The 22414-nt window shown below is 37.7% G+C and overlaps 1 protein-coding gene across 1 annotated transcript; it reads right to left on the bottom strand.

The window, feature by feature from the left end:
• Positions 1-1223: 1223 nt before the first annotated feature.
• On the bottom strand, positions 1224-15212 carry LOC139976282 (cholinesterase-like). Its single transcript, XM_071984930.1, has 11 exons — positions 14981-15212; positions 13773-13961; positions 13289-13448; positions 12429-12506; positions 11931-12049; positions 8971-9141; positions 8427-8630; positions 7604-7845; positions 6456-6641; positions 2728-2909; positions 1224-1747 (listed from the first exon to the last, which is right to left on the bottom strand). Exons 1-11 carry the CDS (start codon positions 15149-15151, stop codon positions 1629-1631), a joined length of 1821 nt encoding a protein of 606 aa, XP_071841031.1. The 5' UTR covers positions 15152-15212; the 3' UTR covers positions 1224-1628.
• Positions 15213-22414: the final 7202 nt, after the last annotated feature.

The raw sequence follows: 22414 nt of genomic DNA, 5'->3' as shown, positions 1-22414 counted from the left end.
TGCGATCGTATTGTATAAATATGAAGGTCATTAGAGGTCACGAGAGGTCATTTTCTGAAAACGTAAAAACTGCTATATCTCCCAAAGGGTCGGTCAAAATCCCATGAAGTGTTGTGGATATAAAGTTTGAATGCTGGTGAACCAAAGTTGTTCAGGAAAATGTTTTTGTCGTCACGTGAGGGCCACAGATAGGGTCTTCTTTAGAGTTTTCGGTTATGATTAATATGGAAGCGACATATCACATGCAAAATGATGATGAAATTTGTTTTACAACTTAGTTAGTATTCATGACCAGTATGAGTTTTGGTTTGAGTAGGAAAATGTATTCCACATTCATTTTCCCGTCATTTTGGGAAATAATTTCACCAGATGAGACTTGAACAAGTCAAATATATGTCAATGAGTACGAGATTTTAGGTCCACGTGTATTAGTTCAGTTTAGGTCAGCTATATCAAAACCGCTACTTCGCGTCAGAAGACTTCCAAGATGTTTACCAAACTGTAAATTCATTTAATTAAGTTGTGATAAGTTTTCTAAATGTATTTTCTTTGTTTATGTCGATGATATTAGTGAATGTTAAACGTGCACAGGAGCATGGACTTTATCTGCATCTGAACCTTATATTAATCTAACTGTTAATTTTCGTGGAGCTGGTTGTTTCCAAATACTGCAAAGCATCCAGAGTAAATGTTGGATCAGTCGATCTATGGTTGGATGTATAGTATGCGCTTCGTGAGTAACACGAATATGGTAGGCCGCATGGGAAACAATTGCTGAATTGTGTCCGACAAAATTGCTGAATTATGTCCGACATAAATCTGATTAACTCATTGTATAGGAAGCCTTGGTTGAGAAATCCCTCCAGAAACACCTTTTCTATTCTACGATTGTGTTGGATTATCAATCCGTCAGGGTTCCCTCAGTGTTGATATATTGAAATTCAAGACTTTTAATTAAGGATGAAATGGTTATTTTCCAGACACAACATCAACAATGGAAGAAAAGGCATGTTTTGAAGCATTTGGACACAAGTATTGGCGTGACCATGATGTCATATAATATGTGCATAAGGGAACGGGCATTGACCTTTTTAGGAGCATTTACCTCCCAGACATGTTTGCTTCGTACCTTTAATCTGGAAGCCAAAATATCCATATCACCAATGATATTTGGCAGAAAGTAAAAGAGCAACTTAAAAGAAATTTTTCAAAAGTTTCGATATTCCTTCAAATATTGTTCATCTTTGATAACATATTTATATATGGCAGATTATAATGTATATTCAAACATTTATTCTGTAGTATAAACCTTAAATAATATTTGACTATAGTTATAATATAGACGGATCAGTAATATTATATGAAATTGATTTATGCAAAATATCAACCAAAAGTACCGCATAAATTTGTTTTCAACCTTCTCAGTCTATCCAAGAAAAAAATGCCATTTTGGAATTATAAATTTGTTTGAATTTGTTCCTACATTTACGTAGCTTTTACAATGTATACATTTGTCAACCGATGGTGAGTTCTAATTTGCTTATTCGTAGTTGCATATGTCATATTTATTTAATTATTTGTATCAATATAAGTATATAAGAGCTAAAAGTTTGAATCATTTTGTTGTTTTATGGATTGCAGACAGGATCATCCTGATATTCTTGGAACGTCATTCTCCAATCTTCTAAATCTTTCTGCCAGCCGCTGAACTCCTCTCGCCACTCGAGTTCGGCTGTATCCATGGAAGCTATACATATAAACGCAAAAGAATAAGAAACAAACGTCTCAGTATTACTGACAGGCCAATATGCAAGGCACAACAAGAACAATCTTTTTTGTTTTCATATCAAGAGTGGTCTATGACATTGGTTTGAGATTGGGCAAGGGCGAATGTGTGTCAATTCCTTACAATGCATTTTAGTGCTAGTGATGTTGACCATGAAGCCTACACACTCCCGCGCTGGCAGTGTGTAAACATTTAGTGTGGTGTCCAGGGTCCAGCGCTAGGGGACAGATGGGATTACTATGGGACCAAGTCCTCGTAGAAGCTCCTAATGACACTAGGTCATTTTTAAGTATTTTCTGTCTCTCCCGCGAGGAGAATGCGAAAATAATTTTGATATAATGACATTCATGTTTAGGCTCTTTGAAAGTCATTACGCTAAATTTACGAAGGGGAAGGGTTATAATACTCCCCCGTTCCCCGATGTAGTAACCTGTGAACTATTTCATGAACACGCATGTATGTGTTGTATCGTTCGGCCTGGTCACGTGACACAAACACAAGACCGCACCGCAATTGTACACGTGATGAGACGCATACCAAGGAACGTAACAGAAGAGATTTCCTCTAAAGGGTCTCGCTTTTCAACAAACGAATTACGTGTCATTGGTTTAGCCTATTTATGGTTTCGAATGATTTAGACTACACGTTCTAAACAATATGTAGGTTAAATCAGTCTAATGTGAAACAATATTTCCAGTATGATTCTCACGAACGAATTCAATGTGCGCATGAGCAAAGGGACGTATTATTGTTCACGGCAATATTTGGTTTTCGATAACATATAATGTTCCTAGCTCATACAGTGACCTATAGGTAGTAAGAGAGAGAAAAAAATTGTCAAACCCATTATCTTACTCAGGTGAGAGACAAAATAACATGGCAGTTGTTTTCTTCATTTATCCATTTAAAATCATTTTCAAATGGTTAGCCGTTTGTATTACCTATGTAACTTGTAAGATCCGGTTTGAATCCATCCCAGAAGGCGCACTCATCAGCCTTGAGTCCACGATCAAGTGACATTTCACTAGCAAGTTCTTTATATTGTAACTCCGGGATGGTAAAGGCTGGCCATTCCCAATCACCTTGACCTGGTGAAGAATTGGAATCGGGTCGACTCGGGTCACTAAGTATGAGAAAGAATGAGATGAACAAATATATCAAACAAATAAATAAATAAATGAAAAGTAAATCAGAAAAATAATTAACCGCAGAAAACGTCATGATTAGTAATTACAGGGAGCTGACAATTAATTTGACACTTGCCTGGTAAATGTAAACACCATCATGACCGGAAATTTAGAAAGCTTCTCAGGTCAACGATAAGTGATAACATTAAAACTTTTCCTGATAATTCTTCTTTTTTAGGGGTGGGTGGGGCAGTTTGTAACTGAATGAATTTCTGCTTATAACTGTTTTGCAGTCACCAGACTGCCATAAGCGTCTCGGTAAAGTTTTTTTCTCTTCTGATGCATGAACTAGAGGTAGAACTCTATCTCGAGGTGAAGGGGCGGGCGCAGAGGGCCTCTAAATGAGGATATATAGAGCGATGTTCGGTAACACAGTATGTTCATGAATCCTATTCATTGTTTCAAGCAGGCACTCGAAGTTGATGTAAGTAAGATGTAGGTATATACAGTTTCATATTCATCCGTGTATGACCAAAAAAAAAAACACGGCCTGTGATGAACAATTCCCACCGATATCAAAGACAATTGTAGTTCCTCTCTATATCACGGTTTAAAGGTAATCAGTGTATGTTGGCCACTCAGTATGCTAGAAAGACTGTTAATGGCCACCCATGCTCAAATTTCAACAAGCAGTTTACAGTCATGACTCTCAAAGTATTGCTATGCCCACACTGAGATATTTTATGATCTGCTTTAATAATCGTCACTGTCTATAGCAGGGGTTCCCTAACTGGGGTGCTTGAACCCCCAGGGACGGTGCGTGAGTCCATTCCAGGGAGGGGGTTCGTGAGACGTTTCTGAAAGTCAAAACTAGAGTACTTTTTGTTGCACTCAAATCTGATATATCATATAATTTAGTAATGTACAAAAGTCGTACCAATCGACAAACTATTTTCTTGTTCCATACGCATATGTTGCCATAGTAGTACCGTACCGTGCATGTGATAAATAACTGAATTATGAAAACAGACACAGGCCGCATGATTTTGGTGAAGTTGGTGTACGCATGACAGTACCGTACGTCGTGAAGATAAAAAGCTGATCTGATCTTGAAATTTCCAAATAAATATTTGTTCATCTCTTGTTTTGTTTTTTCTTTACAATATTACACTATGGACTTGATCATTTACGAAGCACTGTTATGCGTATTATAGTATAATAATGACTCAGATCGTGTCTCGAAAAGTTGGGGTTTGTTGACAACTCTGACATACACAGGGGGTTCGTGGGGGGATAAAGTTAGGGAAACCCTGGTCTATAGGAATAATTTTTCAGGACCAGAACCACCAGCAAGGTACTTTTGAATACTTCGTGCAATTTGTTAGCATGTTTTAAATTTCAGAACAATACTGATTATATTTAGGTTCCCATTTGGCCCAATATATCGTATTTTGTAATGATATATAATGATATATTGAATCAATGGAGATTAAACTTAACGATTGAAGCAAACAACATTTTTATACTTCAAACAATGACATGTACAATACAATATCCTCACACAAACATTCTTTTCCATGAAAGAAAGAAAGAAATATTTGATGTAATGTAAAATTTCAAGCACTAGTATCTCTGTGATGTTACCTTTAGACTTGCTCAAGTCTACGTTATACTGCATACTAATGGATTATCAAAACACGGCACCTCTATCTTTTACCTAAACGAAAATGGTATAGTTATCTGTGTCTATACGGTAAGAAAAATGTATAACATAGAATGGAGAAACAAATTTCAGAGATAAAATACAAACAAGAGCATCAATGACGCAGTATCTCAATACTGGAAGTTCTAATTTCGATTCCTAGTTTCTTATCTTTGCTCTGTCTCTACAATTATCAATATCAATATATATAATATTTTTGGTCATATAGTTTGACGTCAATGACAACAGTCAAATAAGAAGAGGCGAACAACTCGACCATATTCTTGATGCCCGCCTTGAGAAAGCTAGGCCTATCGAACTACTGTAGGTTACTGTAGACTGTAGTGGTGACTACCATCAAAACTGTGTACACTTCCAATTATCAAAACAACCCACGTTTTTCCATCTCAATAATTTTGACATGAAGATTTCGTGGATTTATGACTTGGAAAAAATAATGTACATATGTAGACTATGAGTTTTAAATTGAAAGTGATGGGTGGCCTCCCCCTCCCCTAATAGCCACCCCAGTTCCTCTCCATTTTAGTATTTTCTTTTAATTCTTTGAATATTTGATGTCAAACATCACAGGTTCAAAAGAAAGCTAAACATACTTCTTATAACCTTATTATATCCTTATAAATAAGACATAACCTTATCCAATTTTTATAGTCTTATAAAAGTTGTAATGCTATGGCCGGCTCCTCTTTTATACATACTCCAGTGAAAATAAATGTGATAGATTATAATTTTTGTTTTTAATTCTTTTTTGGGGGGGGGTTAAAGAAATATACCAAACAAGCTGTTAATTCATAATGATGCTTCATTCTAGAAATGCACAATATACACTCTATTCCAAAATGAATAGTTGTTGTATTATCCCATTAACATTATGTTAAATTTATGGAGTCACAGTTAATATATAAGTTGGAAACTTAACTTAAAAATTAAAACACACTGTAAGGCAATCAAACAAACTTACTGTACCATGGCCCAAAACTGCCTGAACACCACCAGTACAATGCTAATGTGGCTATTACTAAATGAAGGCCTAATATAGAATGCATTAGGCCTAGCCTAAACTTGTAGCCTTCAGCAGCACAACAAAGTGTATACGTAATTATACAAAATACCTGATGGGCAATCAAACAAACTTATCATGACTCTTGCTCTGAAAAACTACCTAAACAAAAGAACAATCCTTAAATTGATATTACTAAAACCATGGAGCTATAAACAGACGAAGTCCTAATATAAATTAAATGCACAACAATGTGTATATGGAATTAGTGTGCATTGGTCGTGAGGGTGACCATTTTCGTATATCTAACATGTAGCTGCCATGAGGCATAGCCAATTTGCTACAAACCAGACTTGGAGGCGGGGCTTGAGTCATAGCCAATCTGTTACACAAGACTTGGAGGCGGGGCTTAATCATCAAAAACAATGAAACAAACAAGTTTTGGAGCGTGTGCAAAAAGGCCTCATTTCAACTGTTTTTCAGAGGGATTTGGCCAAATTTGGACATAAATCGGTGAAAAAGTCATAGAATGAGATACAATTCTGGAATAAAAAATAGTAACTTTTGTTGGCCTATATGATATATGCTTGCTCTGGAAATTCTAGAGAAAAAGAACTTTGTATGAAGACGCTGAAAAATTTTTAAGAGAAGAGAGAGTCCCACTTACTGTTACAATATCTCTATACATGTAATGTATTGAGATAAAAAATTAGATAACTAAACCTTTTAACATGATACAAAACAACACATAGGCCTATAAAGAGTTATTGTATGTTTTTTATATTTTTTTATTAATAGGGACAGTCTATTAATTCTTACCCGCTCTTGGCGAAATTTGTCCAGAATTGCATTAATTTGACAGACAATTCAGCTTCACTGTCTGTCATTGGTCCATGCCATTCTTGCCTACCAGGAATAAATGGAAACCCGAACACATACTGAAGTTCTTCAGCGTGTCCAGCTCCTAACCATCCGGGACCGTTTCCATATACTATAAACACTGACCTATGGATGTAATGATGAACAATTAGAAAACATTATCCGATTACACACACACACACACACATCAGCAAAGGTTGTGATTTGAAAGATACTTCATATGCACCGATATCGAATAAGCGATATTGACTAGATAGGAAATAATATGCACTAATTTTCATTAGATTCGTAGGTGTTTCAGTTACCTATTGTTACAATACAAAGTGACCATATAATCAATTGTTCAATTAAATGAACGAGAAATGTTGGCGGAAAATTCGCTTACCAAGATACAAAGGGTTAAAGGTATGCTGTATTGGCCCCAAATATGCTAGATATTCAAATATGGTCACCTTTGGTCAAACTTCTTAAACTGTTTTTATTACAACCTTCAAGGAAATTGTCCTTACTGGGACATTCAGTCATCTTGTGTGTTCCTTAAAAATGTCTGAGAACAATTTGAAGAGTAAGAACCTCCAGGAAAGTACTTTTTGAAAACTTCTAGCAATTATAGCTTGCTATAATTTGGGACCTATACTGACTACCTTTAAGTATATGAATAGGGAAGACTAGACGTTGCAGAAAGCAATTTGTCAAGAGCAAGGGCGCAACAATCCTTTGTAAAGGGGGGGGGCGGGAGGGGAGGGGAGGGGCTAACATGATATGTAGCCCAATGTAGAGGTCTTAGAGGAGGGGTGACCCCGGCCCTTTAAGAAACTTTGATGATGAAATGGAAGATTCTTAGCTGCAAATTGATGTTACATTTTGCAACGTTGTACCGCCCATAAAAATGCAGATCTATGTACGTCACGCTATATATATATATATATATATATATATATATATATATATATATATATATATATATATATATATATATATATATATATATATATATATATATAAGGATCTCTTTCATAATATTCTGTATTTATGTGTATTTTCCCAGTGTCAGTTTTCCGTTGTTCATTTTCTTATTATCGTCTTACGTGGTTGGTACTTGGGTGAAGAAATAGAGGTAAACCGGATGTGACGTCATCATAGCCCGGTCTCTCGCTACCTTCAGGCAAGGACAGCTGAAACTTTCGTCACCGGAAATACCGACGATTGTGTCGAAGTAGTCGTGGTTTGTGTCATCCCAATGAGCCCAGTCAACATACTGCTGTTTTATCGAATCCTCTATGATCTCATATCGCACTGGATTATAGATTGTCTGGGATACAGTTACCAGCTGTCGACAAGAACACAGACTGAGAAAGTTATGCAACCCAATACACCGATTTGTGTCCAAGTCTTGAACTATCATCACACCCCCTCCCCCTCCCCTTGGGCTGAAAATAACCTAAAGGAACGATTCAGCATAATTGTAGACTATACCTGTGTGCTACTTTGACACCCATATAGAAATAGAAGCTTACAGAAGTTCATACCACTGAATATTACCTGCTAACATTTCAAAGCTATATTTACTAGGCTCAAAATTAGAGAAACACACGCAGACGGGAACTACAAAAAGCCGGGCGGGGGGGTGGGGGAGGCGGGGGGAGGCACTTGCAGATTTCCACACCGTAATGATAGGTTCACTAACAGTAGGTTCGATGAACTGTTCGCAAAGCACAAAACAGCTGATCTGAGAGATTAAGGGATTAAGCATCATTTCAATATGGACTGTGTTTTGATTTCTTGAAAACATAATTTTAAGATTATATTCATCCTTTGATGGTAACGAATACTGTCAAGGTTGGTAGCTAAACTTTACATGAACTATATATCAGTAGTGATTTCATTAAAAATATGGAAAATATTATGTACCATGTTGAAACTAGACTGATTGATGACCGGAGCTTCCTCCGTAAGGGCGTAGTCGGGGAATGAAGTCAGTATTAATAATGTACCCTCATCTCTGTTAAACCCGACAATGACCGGACAATCCTTAAAGTCGCCTCGCTGTATCATAGTGATGGGAGATTCATCCAGGAATGTGCCATCCACAGTTGGACCAAATCGAATCTGGTTCTGCAAGCATAATGACAACATTGAAGTCATATATGGAACGGTAAAAAATGGTAAATACAGCGGTTTGGAAAGAACAGGCATGACGGTTACTTGCACTTGATTAAAAATTAAACACAAGAAATACATGTATATGTGACTAATTATCCAGTTGCAGGGAGAAAGGTGACAAAAGTGGGGATAGGGGGGGGGTAGGGTGAGAGGCATGGGGGGCAACAACAACACGTTTGATCTACATTTGTCAGTTATACAAATAGAAAAGGGAAATAACGTCAATTTTATCTCAAATTTGATTACAGTTTTCAGGCAGGCAACATTACTTAAATAATAAAGGTATACTTACAGCCGACGCTATGTTTTCCAAGGTACGGGCGTCGATCTGTCGTAAACAGTCAACTAACTCCGTTGTATCTGTGCTGCTGCAGTTAACCGATCTACCTAATCTGAAAGCTTCGTTTACTTTATTGCTCTCCCAATATTTATTAAATGACCACGGTGTCAATACTGCGCCACTCTGTAGAATATAAACAACAATAATTAAACAAATAGATAAACAAACAAGCATAAAAAGATGTCAAAGGATGAACAAAACATTTCTGCGGTGAGTTGGCACACTGTTTGCATGAATGTAAAGTAATAAAATCAAAATATATGTTCTTATATGCTCGCAGTTTTTTGTCGAACAATTATTGATCGAAACGTCTGTATCTCATCGGCGGGTTGTTATGTAGGCAGTTAGTAGACGAGACGGATGGCTACGATTAAGGCCGGTTCTTTGGCCCGTATTTATTTAACCGTTCTCAGTAATGGCTTATCGGTCAATTCACCCGATGGAGGGCGCTTTACCCTTTTACATACATAATCATTGAAGGAACGGTATACAACACGGGTGCATGGGAATGTGGCATGCGCAGGATACTTCGGAACCCTCGCCCGGTTTTGGCGCCACTGTCTATAAGAACATTTCATTACATTCTGACCTCCTGTTTGAATTTTTATTTTTATTTTTTTTTGGGGGGGGGGGAGGGGCGTTGGATTTTAAATTTATATTATTCACTCTGACCCAGTTATTTGACTTTGCACATGAGATATGATACTATTCCTATCCTTTTTTGTCAGTTAGCAACTCCCAATTTGCTATCTAAGTTCTTTCTAATATCTATATTCTTATCAATGTCTATATCTATATCCAGGCGCGTATCCAGGATTTTCTAACCCGGGGGCGCGAATTACTATCTAAGCGGAGCGCCACCATCGGTTGGCGCGCAGCGCACAGACAATTTTTGAGTAAAGATACTCCCTAGATCGCCGGAAATGACCCTTTCAGGGCCTGGCTAATTTGCAGATCAACGAAGAATAGGGTGTCATGGCCAAATTACACCAACAAAATGTGAGAAATGTCAATAAGTAGATGAGAGCGCAATAAAAAAGTCAATAATCTAGAATAAGTAAAAAGTGGTAAAGAGCTGAAAAAGGCGCCAGCAGTCCATTTGAGTCCGTCGGGGGGGGGCATCCGCCCCCTGACCGTATGGGCGCTCCGCCACTGCGCGGCGGGGGTGCAGCCCCTAATTCGTCATGACTAATGTAAAAGAAACTTTTGACATAATTGGACCTCCATGTTTTTTATACATCTACATGAGACATGTCGTTGTTTACATTAGCATCCCGCGGTATACTGCGCAATTTTAACGGACCGTACGGTACATGATGGCATGCGATGTAATAACCGATGCTTGCTTATATGATATTGACACGTTGAACGCGCGCTTCGCGCGTGAAAATTTTTGGTTATTTTTTCAGGCAAGTCGGACAGTTTTGAGGATTTTCATCCTGGAACGCCATTTTCATGCTCACTGATATGAAGTGATATCTGCTGTTTGCGTTACAAATTCGAACAGACGCGTAGCGAGGAATTTGCCAAGGGAGGGGCGAAGCCTGTAGGCAAATTATCTAAGCGTAGCGCCACCATAGGTTGGCGCGAAGCGTACAAGAAAATTTTGGCCGAAAATGCCTCCCAGATCGCTGGAAATGGCACTACCCAGGACCATTTGTTAGCGCGAAGCGTACAAGCAAATTTTGGCCGAAAATGTCTCCCAGATCGCTGGAAATGACACTTCCCAGGCCTTGTAAGTTGCATCTAAGCACTTTCTATTTTGAAATTACTTAGCGATATCATTTAAAAAAAATGCTGAATGGGGGGGGGGGGGCGGTCGCCCCCATCCCAAAATGCGTCATGTTCCCCAACGACTCGGTCGAGTTCGAGACCAGCCACAGTTGGTTTCATAGCACAATTCTACACACGCGTTATGATAGACCATATATAGTATATATATAGATCATTAGTGAGAGAGGAAAATGGAAACGTCAAAAAATGGAGTTGTCGGTGTAAGGGGTAGGGTGAGGCACACTTTTACGAAATCATTGATCCGTCACTGGCTACCCTTCAGCGCTGTAATGATGTCACTGTTCCTCTTTCTCTTCCCGGTGTCTTCCCTTTTTTCTTTTAATCCCTCCTTTTCTCTCTTTCTTCTTTTTCTTTTCCCTTCCTTCCTCTCCTCCTCCTCTTTTTCTTTTTTTTTTCCTTTTTTCTTCTCTTTTTTTTCTCTCCTCTTTTTCTTAACCGGGGGGCGCGCGCCCCAAACGCCCCCCCCCCTGGATACGCACCTGATATCACAAAGCAACTCCCCAAATTTGCGAATTACTAACTGAGTTATCAAAATGCAGGACTATTTTGTGTCTAACGAGTACAAACGGTTTATGTTGCGGTTTCATTTGTAGCCATTTTATTTATTTATTTATTTTTTTTTGGGGGGGGGGTCTATTCTTATGAAATTATTGCTGCGCTTTGGGTGGAATAACCTCCGGATTAAGTTTTTATTTATCTTGACTTTGCTTGAACGATGCGGTATGGTACTACCACAGTTAGGCCTATACTAATCCGATGCTTTAAACGATGTGGTATATGTTACTACCACAGTCAAACTAGTCCGATGTCCGCACGGACAGAGTTTCCTGAAGAATTCCTCAGGAGAATCGACCCGCGTCTATAGGAATACCAATCCGCAAGTATGATCTGAAATTCAACTCAACAACCTTAACACTGAATAAAGTAACCGTTGAAAAATATAAGAGGGAAAATTTCTGTTGCTCGCTATAACATGTCCATCAGAATTAAGATATACTGCACCCCTGCCCCCCCCCCCCCAAAAAGGGTAACAATAATAATAATAATAATAAAAATAATTGTAATAGTATAATAATAGTAATAATAGTATAATAATAATTATAATAATAATAAAGTACCTCTAGAATTGCTTGATCGAACAGATCCCGACTGAATTTTGAAATTAAGTGGAAGTCGACGCTACCGGCTCCAGCACTCTCTCCAAAAATGGTTACTTTGGAACTGTCGCCTCCGAAAGCTGCATGAATATTAAATATTAAAATAGGAAATGTTGTTATTTTGCAAAGCCGACAAGAAAAAACGGAAAGAAGAAATGGGGTTTGTGTTAAATGGAAAGGGGATGATTAAATTTCTCTTATTACTGTATGGAAAATAATTGTAGAAGGGTAGAAAAGTCCATTATGGTGACCATGCACCCACATTTTGACTTAGGTTTTGTACAACATTGTTTAAAAAGAAAATTGACTTCTTGAAAAAAGGAGGTAAAAAGTTCGGTTAGAATGTGATCAAAAGTTGTCGCCCAGCATTAAAACGACTCATTATACGACATATAATTAGACTTTCGTAACAGGGACGATAAGATACAAATAATTAAACGGAAAGGACTAATTTATCACCCTCGATGTTATTTCGAACCCAGCGAAGAGCTTCGGCTTGGTCAAGTAATCCATAATTACCAGGAGAAGCTGCGTCCCCTGAACGAGAAAATTCAAGAATAAGAAAGGAAATATCAGATCAATATGATTATTTATCTTATGTCAGTGGCTCGCTTCGGAATGAAGGGGGGCCGGAAGAGCTGAGGGAGGTGGCGGAGGGAGGGGGCTGTTCGTAAACCCACACCCCTTCTCCACTTGCAATTAAAGTAATACATCGAGATGGGACCTGAGTTCAAAAAGTGTAAGTAAGTGAATGGTTGTGTATATGTAGAAGAATGTGAGGAATGGGGCTCACAAGGCATTAGCTTAGTACAGATAGTCTTGGCCAAGTCATTTGTGATATTCTTTTTCTCGCGTACAATCTGTACATGCCTCAGAGTCCGTTTCTGCCTACCACGAATGTGCTTACTCACTGTATTTTACATGCCCGAGGATCTGTCCGATACAAACTATAGTCTCAATTGAAAGCGTTGACGCGGGCGTTCTCTGGGCAGTACAGCAAATATAGATATGGGAAAATTGCATAGTGGAAAAGAAAGGTACACTATGCTTTAAATACTGGGTCTTAACAAGACTAAGTACAGACTAGAACTAGGTGGAGAGAGAGAGAGGCGGAGAGTGGTGGAGATAGAGGTGGAGAGAGAGGTGGGAGGGGGAGGGGGAAGGCAAAAGGAGAAGTGGTAGGTATAGGAGTCGTTGATTTATGTCTCTGTATAGTTGGAATAGTAAACAATATATATATATATATATATACAACTCTGCGTTAGGTAATATAAGATACATATATACAGATAACAATATAAATGAGTTTGCTTGTATACCTGTATCCAAAAATCCAGTCACTCCTAATCTGTAATTAATGGTGACAAGAATGACGTCACCTACTGATGCCAATGAGATCCCTGAGTAACAGTCAGCCATAGACGATCCTGAAGTGTAGCTACCTCCATGGATGTAAACCATAACTGGCATCTTTCCGGTCTGGAGAGAAAAATTAGTCAAACTATTTTAATAAAAAATTTAAATTGTACGGAGAAAATAATTGAGTTAAGAGTAGGGTACCTACATTCGCGACTGTGATAAAGCTACCAAAAATGGTTCACTATTCTTAATCCCATATCCCTTTCATATTTTCCCAGCACGCCGTATTGACCCTGGGCTGTTGCCCTGACCCCCCCCCCCCTCTCCAAGCCAGGCCTGAGTATCTGAGTATCAAGCCTCAAGATTAATAACGAACTTTAATACAATAGAGTAATTGAGTCAGAGTAAAATGAACACAGAAAAAAACTAAAACTAAAACAATACCGTTTGGTTTGGTGCGAAGATGTTTAGGAAAAGACAATCTTCGCTATATGTGTACATGGCGTCAATTGCAGGTAAGTTATCATACTGTTCACAAGATGCTCCATAAGCAGTTGCATTGAATACCCCGGACCAGCTCTGCTTGGCTACGGGAGCGCGGTAACGGCCTGGTGGTTCGGCATAAGGAATGCCCTGAAAACAAGCAATGAAAAAGTATACCCAGTATTTATAGTTATAAATATTCATTAAAAAAGAAGTTGGTCGTCAGCTACTATATGGCGACGTTCCTATATGACATCATTATTGTAGTATGGTATTGCATTAATAAGAACAGCTGGCTGAACCGAGAAACTTAAATCGATCGTTGAAAATCCAGCCTGCATATTGGAATTAGCATCTTACTCTGATAGATTGAAATTGGTAGCCAATAGTTGTGTAGATTGAAAAAAAATAATGATTTTTTTAAATCGGAATATATGTTTCTTTTGATGTAAACCCAGTTGGCATACAATCCATCCATAGTAAACCTTTCCCATCATGGGAGATATTCACCGATATACAAACAGCTTTTACTCACCACATCACGTACCATATATCTTTATCGCATTTACTATCTTGAGGAGAGCAAACGCGTGACGTGACGTTGCCATTACGTCACCCCCACTTTCGAAAATATTAGAGATTATGGGGTTATAGAGATATTTGATCTATTATGACGTCACAGAATACGAGATGTTGATACATTCAGCGTAACGTAAGACCAATTACCGTAGTCACGTGTGATTTATTTATTCATTTATGATGTGTGATTATTCTGGCAGCATATAGGCATACACAATAGAACAAACCGCAATAGAACCGTACAGTAACAAATCTGTGACATCGTTGGATGGTGGAAAATCTACCATTTCTAAGATTAACAATCGATATGTATACACAATGTTTGTAGAAAATGACTGTAGCATTTATGCCAAATATTAAAATTATCAAAATTAGAATACAGGATTTTCAGCGTATGCATGGTTTTACAGCGAGTCAATATAATCAATAATAAGTAGTAGGCATATCTGTATATCCGTCATTTTGCTTACTACGTATATGTTATATACCCCAAACGCGGAGAGGTCTCCTGACACTGCCCTAAAGAAGCCTTCCTCGTTCGGATCTTATATCTCTGAAGAAATCATCAAAGCAATTCGTTATCTACATACCTTAAAGACATTTATATTGGTGGATTTGTTGATGAATTTATTCTCAATGAAGTCAACAGACATTCCGTGTACCGTTCCTAGCTGTAAGTCGACGAAAACATCTTCCCAAGTAGCTAACCCTACAATGACCGTTAAGACAGCCAACACTAAGCAGTGTGGTAGGGAAGACATGTTGAATCTGTGACGGGTGTTAAATGTATAATATAATATTGTCTTGCGAGCCCGGAATGAAGCTGTTACTTAGCCGACAGCAGAAGCCTATACTACTAAAGTCTCTAGTGTGACTTAGGCTAAATGACAGTGATGAAATAGGCAAACAGGTAACACACTTAAAGCCATATTTGACTTTAAAGGGAAAGGCATAGCGTCAATTGTGTAATCAGATTTTGAGACAGTTCAATGATTTTTAACCTTTGTTTTTGTTGTTGTCGTGATCTGTTCGTAGAACATTTAAGGCATAGTATATATATGATCTGTTCCCTTTTGTTATTGTTTTGTTGTTTTTGAGAAAAGCACACAAAATAGAATCTGAAAAGAAACAGCAAACTGCAAAGATTCACCATGAACCCAGTCCCTTATACACTAAGACTGAAACCAAGTGAGTATACCTTCAAACGTATAGGGAATGTATAAATGCTACCAGCACCCGACAAAACGAGGCTGTGACGAGTTGACCTAAGTAGCTTATGTCAAGTTGACCGTGTGTCGAGGTGACTGATTAGTCGAGTTGGAATGTGTCGAGTTGAGGGTGTGTCGAGTTGACTGACATTCTATATGATTCTGTACGTGATTGGTTGATTTATGTGGTACATATATAGGATTTTTGTACCACATAAATAGGCATGGAGATGCGCTCAGCTGATGGGTCGATTTATGTCCGACATAATTCGTGTTTATGTGGTACAAAATTCGGATTTATGTCCGACATAATTCAGTAATTATGTCGGATATAATTCAGCAATTATTTCTCATGCGGCCTACCATACACGAAGGGCACAATATCGGAGTACGTAGGCAATATACTCACTAAACTAGTTTACTAAACCCGCCACGCAAGATCATTCGTAACACCAATCCAGTTCGGAGTTTCGATTTGGGAAAGGGATTGTGGAGTAAATTGAATATACACAAACCTCGCTCAGCATTGTTACGAATATTTAGACCAAAAAGACCGCTAACAACGTTATGCCAAGAAATTAATCATCGAAGATACACTCGAGTTTTGACTAGGTCTATGTGTTGTAGGTACGGTAATATGATCTTTTCTTCACAAATTCTAGTAGTACTAGTGCTCGGCCGCGCTCCCTCCAAAGGGTCGCCACTTGCCCCATTGGAGGTTTCCTGTTCCCCGATCTGGTCTTCGGAGTTTTTAATGTGGAATAATTGACAGAAGAACGACTCGTTTATGTCGACCCGTTAAAGCCCATTTGTTTTATTTCATTAAAAAGGAGGGATCGTAGTATGCATCCGTGAAGTGTTCGCTACATACGGAGCTGTATACTGGCTAGGCCCAGTGAAATCGGCGCTGGTGTTATGCACTAACTTGGTCATAATCGCCGTGTTTTTTTCGTCCTTCGGCCATGGATGAAGGCTAATTGCATGGGTTATGATATTGATGCAGCCCCCAACAACACAACCGACCGGCATTTCTCTCGGATAGTTTAGAACAGTTGTAAAACAAACTTGAAATTTCTAACGATATAGCGTAATACAGTGGTTGTTCTCTCAGTGTAAATGTGCGTGTATATATGGAACGGTATGATCGTCGCGCATCCGGTACATGCCTGGGCTTGGCACCTGTGTTCCTAACATGACGTCATCGTTGTCTTGTTTTGAAATCGCATTTTTTCAGAGGTCTGTTTTCGGATGCGATTATTAAAACGTTAATTTCTAATTAGTCCTTGATGTTTTGAAGGTGATGAGGATAGTTTGAACATAGAATTTCTCATAGATTCAGAGGAAGTTACTCTCGATTAGTTGGACTTTGGATATCAAGTTGAGTGTGGAGTGAACATACATCAAACATACATCAAAGTTTGCAAAATCTCTTCTTTTTGCAATGTTTAAAATAACGCTTATGGAGTAATTTCTAAAAACCATGTGAGCAATTACTACAGACCGCCTTGAAGGCCAATAATTCGTCCTATCATTAACGAATATGACAAAAAAGTGATGTTTCTGCTGTAACCAGTGAGGCACTCGTGTGACACAAATATCCTTCCGAAGTGATCTACACTCAGCAAGAAGCCTAAGCTTTGCTTACCTCAGAGACAAAATTTAACATTTTGTCAAATACTTGGATCTACTGAATTCTTTTGCCCAACAATGGCTGGAGACAACAAAGGAAACAATAGCAAAGGACCTGCGGCAGCTACAAGACAAAGCAAGCAGTCAATAGCCGAAGTCGCGTCCATGGTTACAGCTGATCTCTTCGAGAGCGATGAGTTTAAGGCTCTAATACAACTGTGTGTGACCAAAGCTATTGAAAGCAAATTTAGCAGCCTTGTAGAACAAATAGATCAGTATGAAGGAAGACTATTTGCAGTCGAAAATAAACTAGACCATAAAACAAGCGACTACAAGATACTGGAAGAAAAATTCAACAACTTTTTGGAAAAAGCCCAACTATCACAACATGCTTCACTCAACAATCTTGAACAATACACCCGAAGAAACAGCGTACGAATCACCGGAATCAACGAAGTTAAAGGTGAAGACACAAATCAAATTGTAAAGGAACTTGCAGCAGAAAAGCTATCTGTAACCATTACCGATCCAGACATAGACAGATCTCACCGAGCAGGACGCCAAAGACAATGGGCAAAGAGAGCAATTCTTGTCAAATTCACATCCTACCAAATGAAATCCCAGGTAATGCGAGCAAGAAGACGCCTAAAATCCACTGGCATCGTAATCTCAGACGACCTAACGCAAGAAAATCTGACGCTTCTAAAGAGGACCAAAGAACACAATAAAGTAAACAATTGTTGGACTATTGATGGCCGAATCATCGCACTCATAACGTCATCTAATGGACAAGAAACAAAAATTAATATTAAAAATGAAAGAGACCTCGAAAATCTGTAAGTTTACTGTTCGAATAGTCTTCTGATAGACTGACAAATACCGTTACAAAAATGTATGCTCACAATGATTTTTTTCCTTCAATGAATTTATGTAAACTAGCCTTTCCATTTTTCCTTTCTTTAAATCATCTATATACCTTTAAGAAGAAACTAAGATCAGACTAAGTAAACCAATGGCAATGTTATGCTTATAATGTATTTAAATTGTCCAAAAATGGTGTGAACACTGTAGAATTAAACATCTTTCATCTTCACTGAAACAGTAACTAACGACCAGGGAGACGAATTAAGTAATTTTCCGTGTAATTACTATAATGATTCTAGTTTTAATAGCAATATTCAGTGCCCTGACATACATACCACAATTCTTCATATTAATATCAGAAGTCTTACGAAGAACTTTGACCCTTTTGTAAATTTTATGCATTCTATTAACAATTTTAAATTCACTTTTATATGCATTACAGAAACCTGGCTGCATGATTTTTCTCCTATTGACACCCTCCAAATAGACGGCTACAAACTCTGTCATAGAAATAGAAATAATAAAAGAGGAGGTGGTGTTGCCATTTTCACAAACGAGACTCTAGATGTAAAGATAAGAACCGATCTTACTCATTTAATGAGTGATAGCGCTGAGTCACTTTTTATTGAGCTAAATAATGTTACAGTCAGAAATACAATAGTAGGAGTCATATACCGACCACCCGATCAACAAATTAATCACTTCGTTGAGTGCATGGGTAACTGCTTAGAAGCACTGAATACTGAAAACAAGGGTGTCTTTCTTGCAGGGGACTTTAACATTGATCTTGTAAAGAAGAACGAAGTACAAAATGTACAAGAGCTTCGTAACATAATGTCCTTATACTCTTGTTATCCGCTAATTGATAAACCTACACGGGTTACTTCTGCTACGTCTTCTTTGATTGATAATATTTTTACAAATTCTACAAATGTTTCTAAGAGTGGTATTTTATTGACTGATATTTCTGACCACTATCTAATCTTTTGTGTTTCAGGAAGTAAGATTCAAACTAAAAGAAAACATGCTATTTTTAAGAATAACACATGCCGCAAAAATGTTAATCACTTGAACAATGAGCTCAGTGTCCTCGACTGGTCTTTCATTACTAATGACCAAAATGCTGAATCTGCCTATAGCAATTTTTCCAATATTTTCTCACGGACCTTTAACAAGTGTTGTCCATACAGCAGGGTACATAAGAAAGTTAATTATGGAAAATCCCCATGGATTACTGCTGGTATCCTAAATTCAATCAGACAAAAACACAAACTATATTCTAAATACATACAAAATCCCACTTCAGTGCGTAAGTTAGCATATACAAAGTACAAAAATCGACTCATAACTACCATTAACTTGGCCAAAAAGATGCATTTTAGTACTTTAATTGAGAACCATAAGGGCGACTCCACACAACTATGGAAAGTGATCAACAAAATCCTGCATAAGAAGAGAGTTGATGTTACCAATAAGACATTTGCATGTGCTCATGGATTGTCCTCAAATGATGATGATATTGCTAATGAATTCAATAGTTATTTTTCTTCAGTTGCTAGTGATTTAGCTAAAAAGCTTCATGCTGGCCAGCATACTCCATTAAGTTATGTTAATAGTAATATTTCAAATTCTTTTGCGTTTTTCCCAACTAATGTTGAGGAGGTAAAATTAGCTATGTCTAAATTAAAAAATGGCAAGAGTCCTGGTTATGATAATACTACGAATGAAACTCTAAAGCATGTAGCTGATATTATTTCAATACCACTAACCCATATTATCAATTTGTCTTTTTCAAATGGAGTTTTTCCGTCAGAGCTGAAAATTGCGAAGGTAATTCCAATTTTTAAGTCTGGGGACGCGAAGCATTTCTCAAATTACAGACCAATATCTGTGTTACCTGTCATTTCTAAAATCATTGAACGTCTTGCATACGATAGACTTTATAAGTTTATTACAAAACATAAAATCCTATTTACAAACCAATATGGTTTTCGCAATAAACATTCTACTTATATGGCTGCTTTAAGTCTCATAGATAAAATTTCAAGAGGTTTGGACAATAGGCTCACTACTTCTGCCATATTCATTGATCTTTCTAAGGCTTTTGATACCATTGATCATCGTATCTTATTAAATAAATTGTTTGCCTATGGTGTTCGTGGTACCGCCCATAACTGGTTTAAAAGTTATCTCCATAATCGATGTAATTATGTACAGTTTAATAGTTCCCACTCAGATCGTATCCTATGTAATATTGGTGTACCGCAGGGTTCTATACTAGGACCCCTTTTGTTTATTCTCTATATCAATGATATTTATAATTTATCTGTGAACTCAACTTTTATCTTGTTTGCTGACGATACCACAGTATTCCTTCAAAATAAGAACTTACATGACACTCTTGCTGAAGCTGTTAATGGTTTCTCAAACATTTCTGACTGGCTCAGAACAAATAAACTTTCTCTTAATATTCTAAAAACAAAATTACTGATTTTTGATAACAAGGTCCAAGACTCTAGTAACATTAATGTTATACTGGATGGGCATCAAGTTGATGCTTCACCTCATGCTAAATTTTTAGGGATAACCATTGATGATAAGTTGACTTGGAAACAACACATCTCCGAGGTCAGCAAGAAGCTTTCTAAATCCAATGGTGTGATCAACAGACTAAAGAATTTTTTACCTAAGAAGTCACTTTTGACCATGTATAATGCTCTTGTGCTTCCCCATCTCAACTATAGTCTTCTTGTCTGGGGCAATACACAGTCAACTCTACTTAACAGTTAAGTTAAGTTACAGAAATGTGTTATCCGCAATATAAACCAGACTCATTACATATCGCATACTGCTCCTCTCTTTATAGACTCCAATACATTAACTTTATATGATTTGTACAAGTACCATTGCAACTAGGGATATTTATGTACAAATTTCATCATGGTCTTCTCCCACCAGCTTTTAATAACTTTTATACTTGCAATTCTAGTTATCACACTTATAACACTCGTTCGATGAATATGCTACACCATCCTTACTCTAGAACTAGTTTTAACCATTCTCAGATTCGTAGCACAGATGTACCCTTCTGGAATTCTCTTAATCATGCCATTAAAATTTCTCCAACACTCAATACTTTTAAGCAAAAACTAAAACAATACCTACTGCATAGCAATCCATCTTAGTTGTACTTCCTGTTTTTTTTTCTCTTATGCTTCTTTTTCTTTTTATAAGATTCTGACTTTGTTGGGGTTTTTTGGGGAGGGGGGGTGGGACGGGGGTTGGTGGGGTGGGTGTTGTTTTTTGCACTTTCTTTGTTACAAAGGGACCAGACCAGAAAAGTATACACTTATTTCTGGTTCCTCTACTTCCATCTCAAATATATATTATCTCAATACTCTATATTTACTGTTTAATGTATTTGATACCATCTATATTCATCATAAATTGTTCAAAATGTAAATAATGGAATGTTGTTCAAATTTTTCAAAATGTAAATGTAAAATAATGGAATGTAGAAATAAATTCAATTCAATTCAATTCACTTTTCATGTCATGGCCTCTTTAATGGTTCAAGTGCAGTATTTCTTGCTGGCATTTTGTCTCGACACTCGTTTTACTTGTTTTCAGACATTCACAGCGTATTGTTGAAGGGGCTCAAATAAGTAGGCTTAAAAGTGAAGCCTTTGTGCCGGAATTTTGTCAAGACACTCATTCTACTTGATTTCCGACATTCACAGCGTATTTCTACACATTATTGAAGGGGCTAAATGAAATCAGTTTAAATGTGGAGTATTTTTATGCTGGTACTTTGTCTAGACACTCATTTTACTTGATTTCCGACATTCACATCGTATATGCAGCCTCCTATTCGTATGAGGCGTAACGCAAATGTTATCTGGTAGGCTGGCGGTGGGAGATACGGTAGCTTATAAAACAAGGTTTCCACAATTTGACCTTTAGTGACCCCAAATGGACTTGGACCTCCAAGACCCCATTTTTTTTTTTTTTTTTGGTGGAGGTGTGTATAGCCACGTACAGTAGACTGACCTGTTTTTATCATGCCATAGTGTTATTGTATCAAAATGGTGGTTCGGGCCATTTCTATTGTAACAGCTAGTTCTGGTTACACTAACAAGCAGAAATATAGTGTCCTGAAGTCATCGAAACCTCAATGCATTTTGCATTCTGGTTTACATTACGCGGTTGAGCAATTTTGAACAGCGCCGATGGCAACAACGAAAGTTTAGACAACGATGTATGTTTAGACAACGGAAGTTAGGACATCACCGTGCAGTTTGACGGCAACAACGTGGTAAAACC

This window comes from Apostichopus japonicus, chromosome 11, assembly GCF_037975245.1.
Source record: "Apostichopus japonicus isolate 1M-3 chromosome 11, ASM3797524v1, whole genome shotgun sequence".
Classification (NCBI taxonomy): Eukaryota; Metazoa; Echinodermata; class Holothuroidea; order Aspidochirotida; family Stichopodidae; genus Apostichopus; species Apostichopus japonicus.
Note: the sequence above shows the minus strand (reverse complement) of the source record. Positions and strands in the feature narration are given on the sequence as shown.

Coding starts and splice junctions, on each gene's coding strand:
- LOC139976282 (XM_071984930.1), bottom strand. CDS start 15,151: ATGTCTTCCCTACCACACTGCTTAGTGTTGGCTGTCTTAACGGTCATT. Junction 13,962..14,980: donor CCAATATAAATGTCTTTAAG/GTATGTAGATAA, acceptor GCTTGTTTTCAG/GGCATTCCTTATGCCGAACC. Junction 7,846..8,426: donor ATCAGTCTAGTTTCAACATG/GTACATAATATT, acceptor TCTTGTCGACAG/CTGGTAACTGTATCCCAGAC.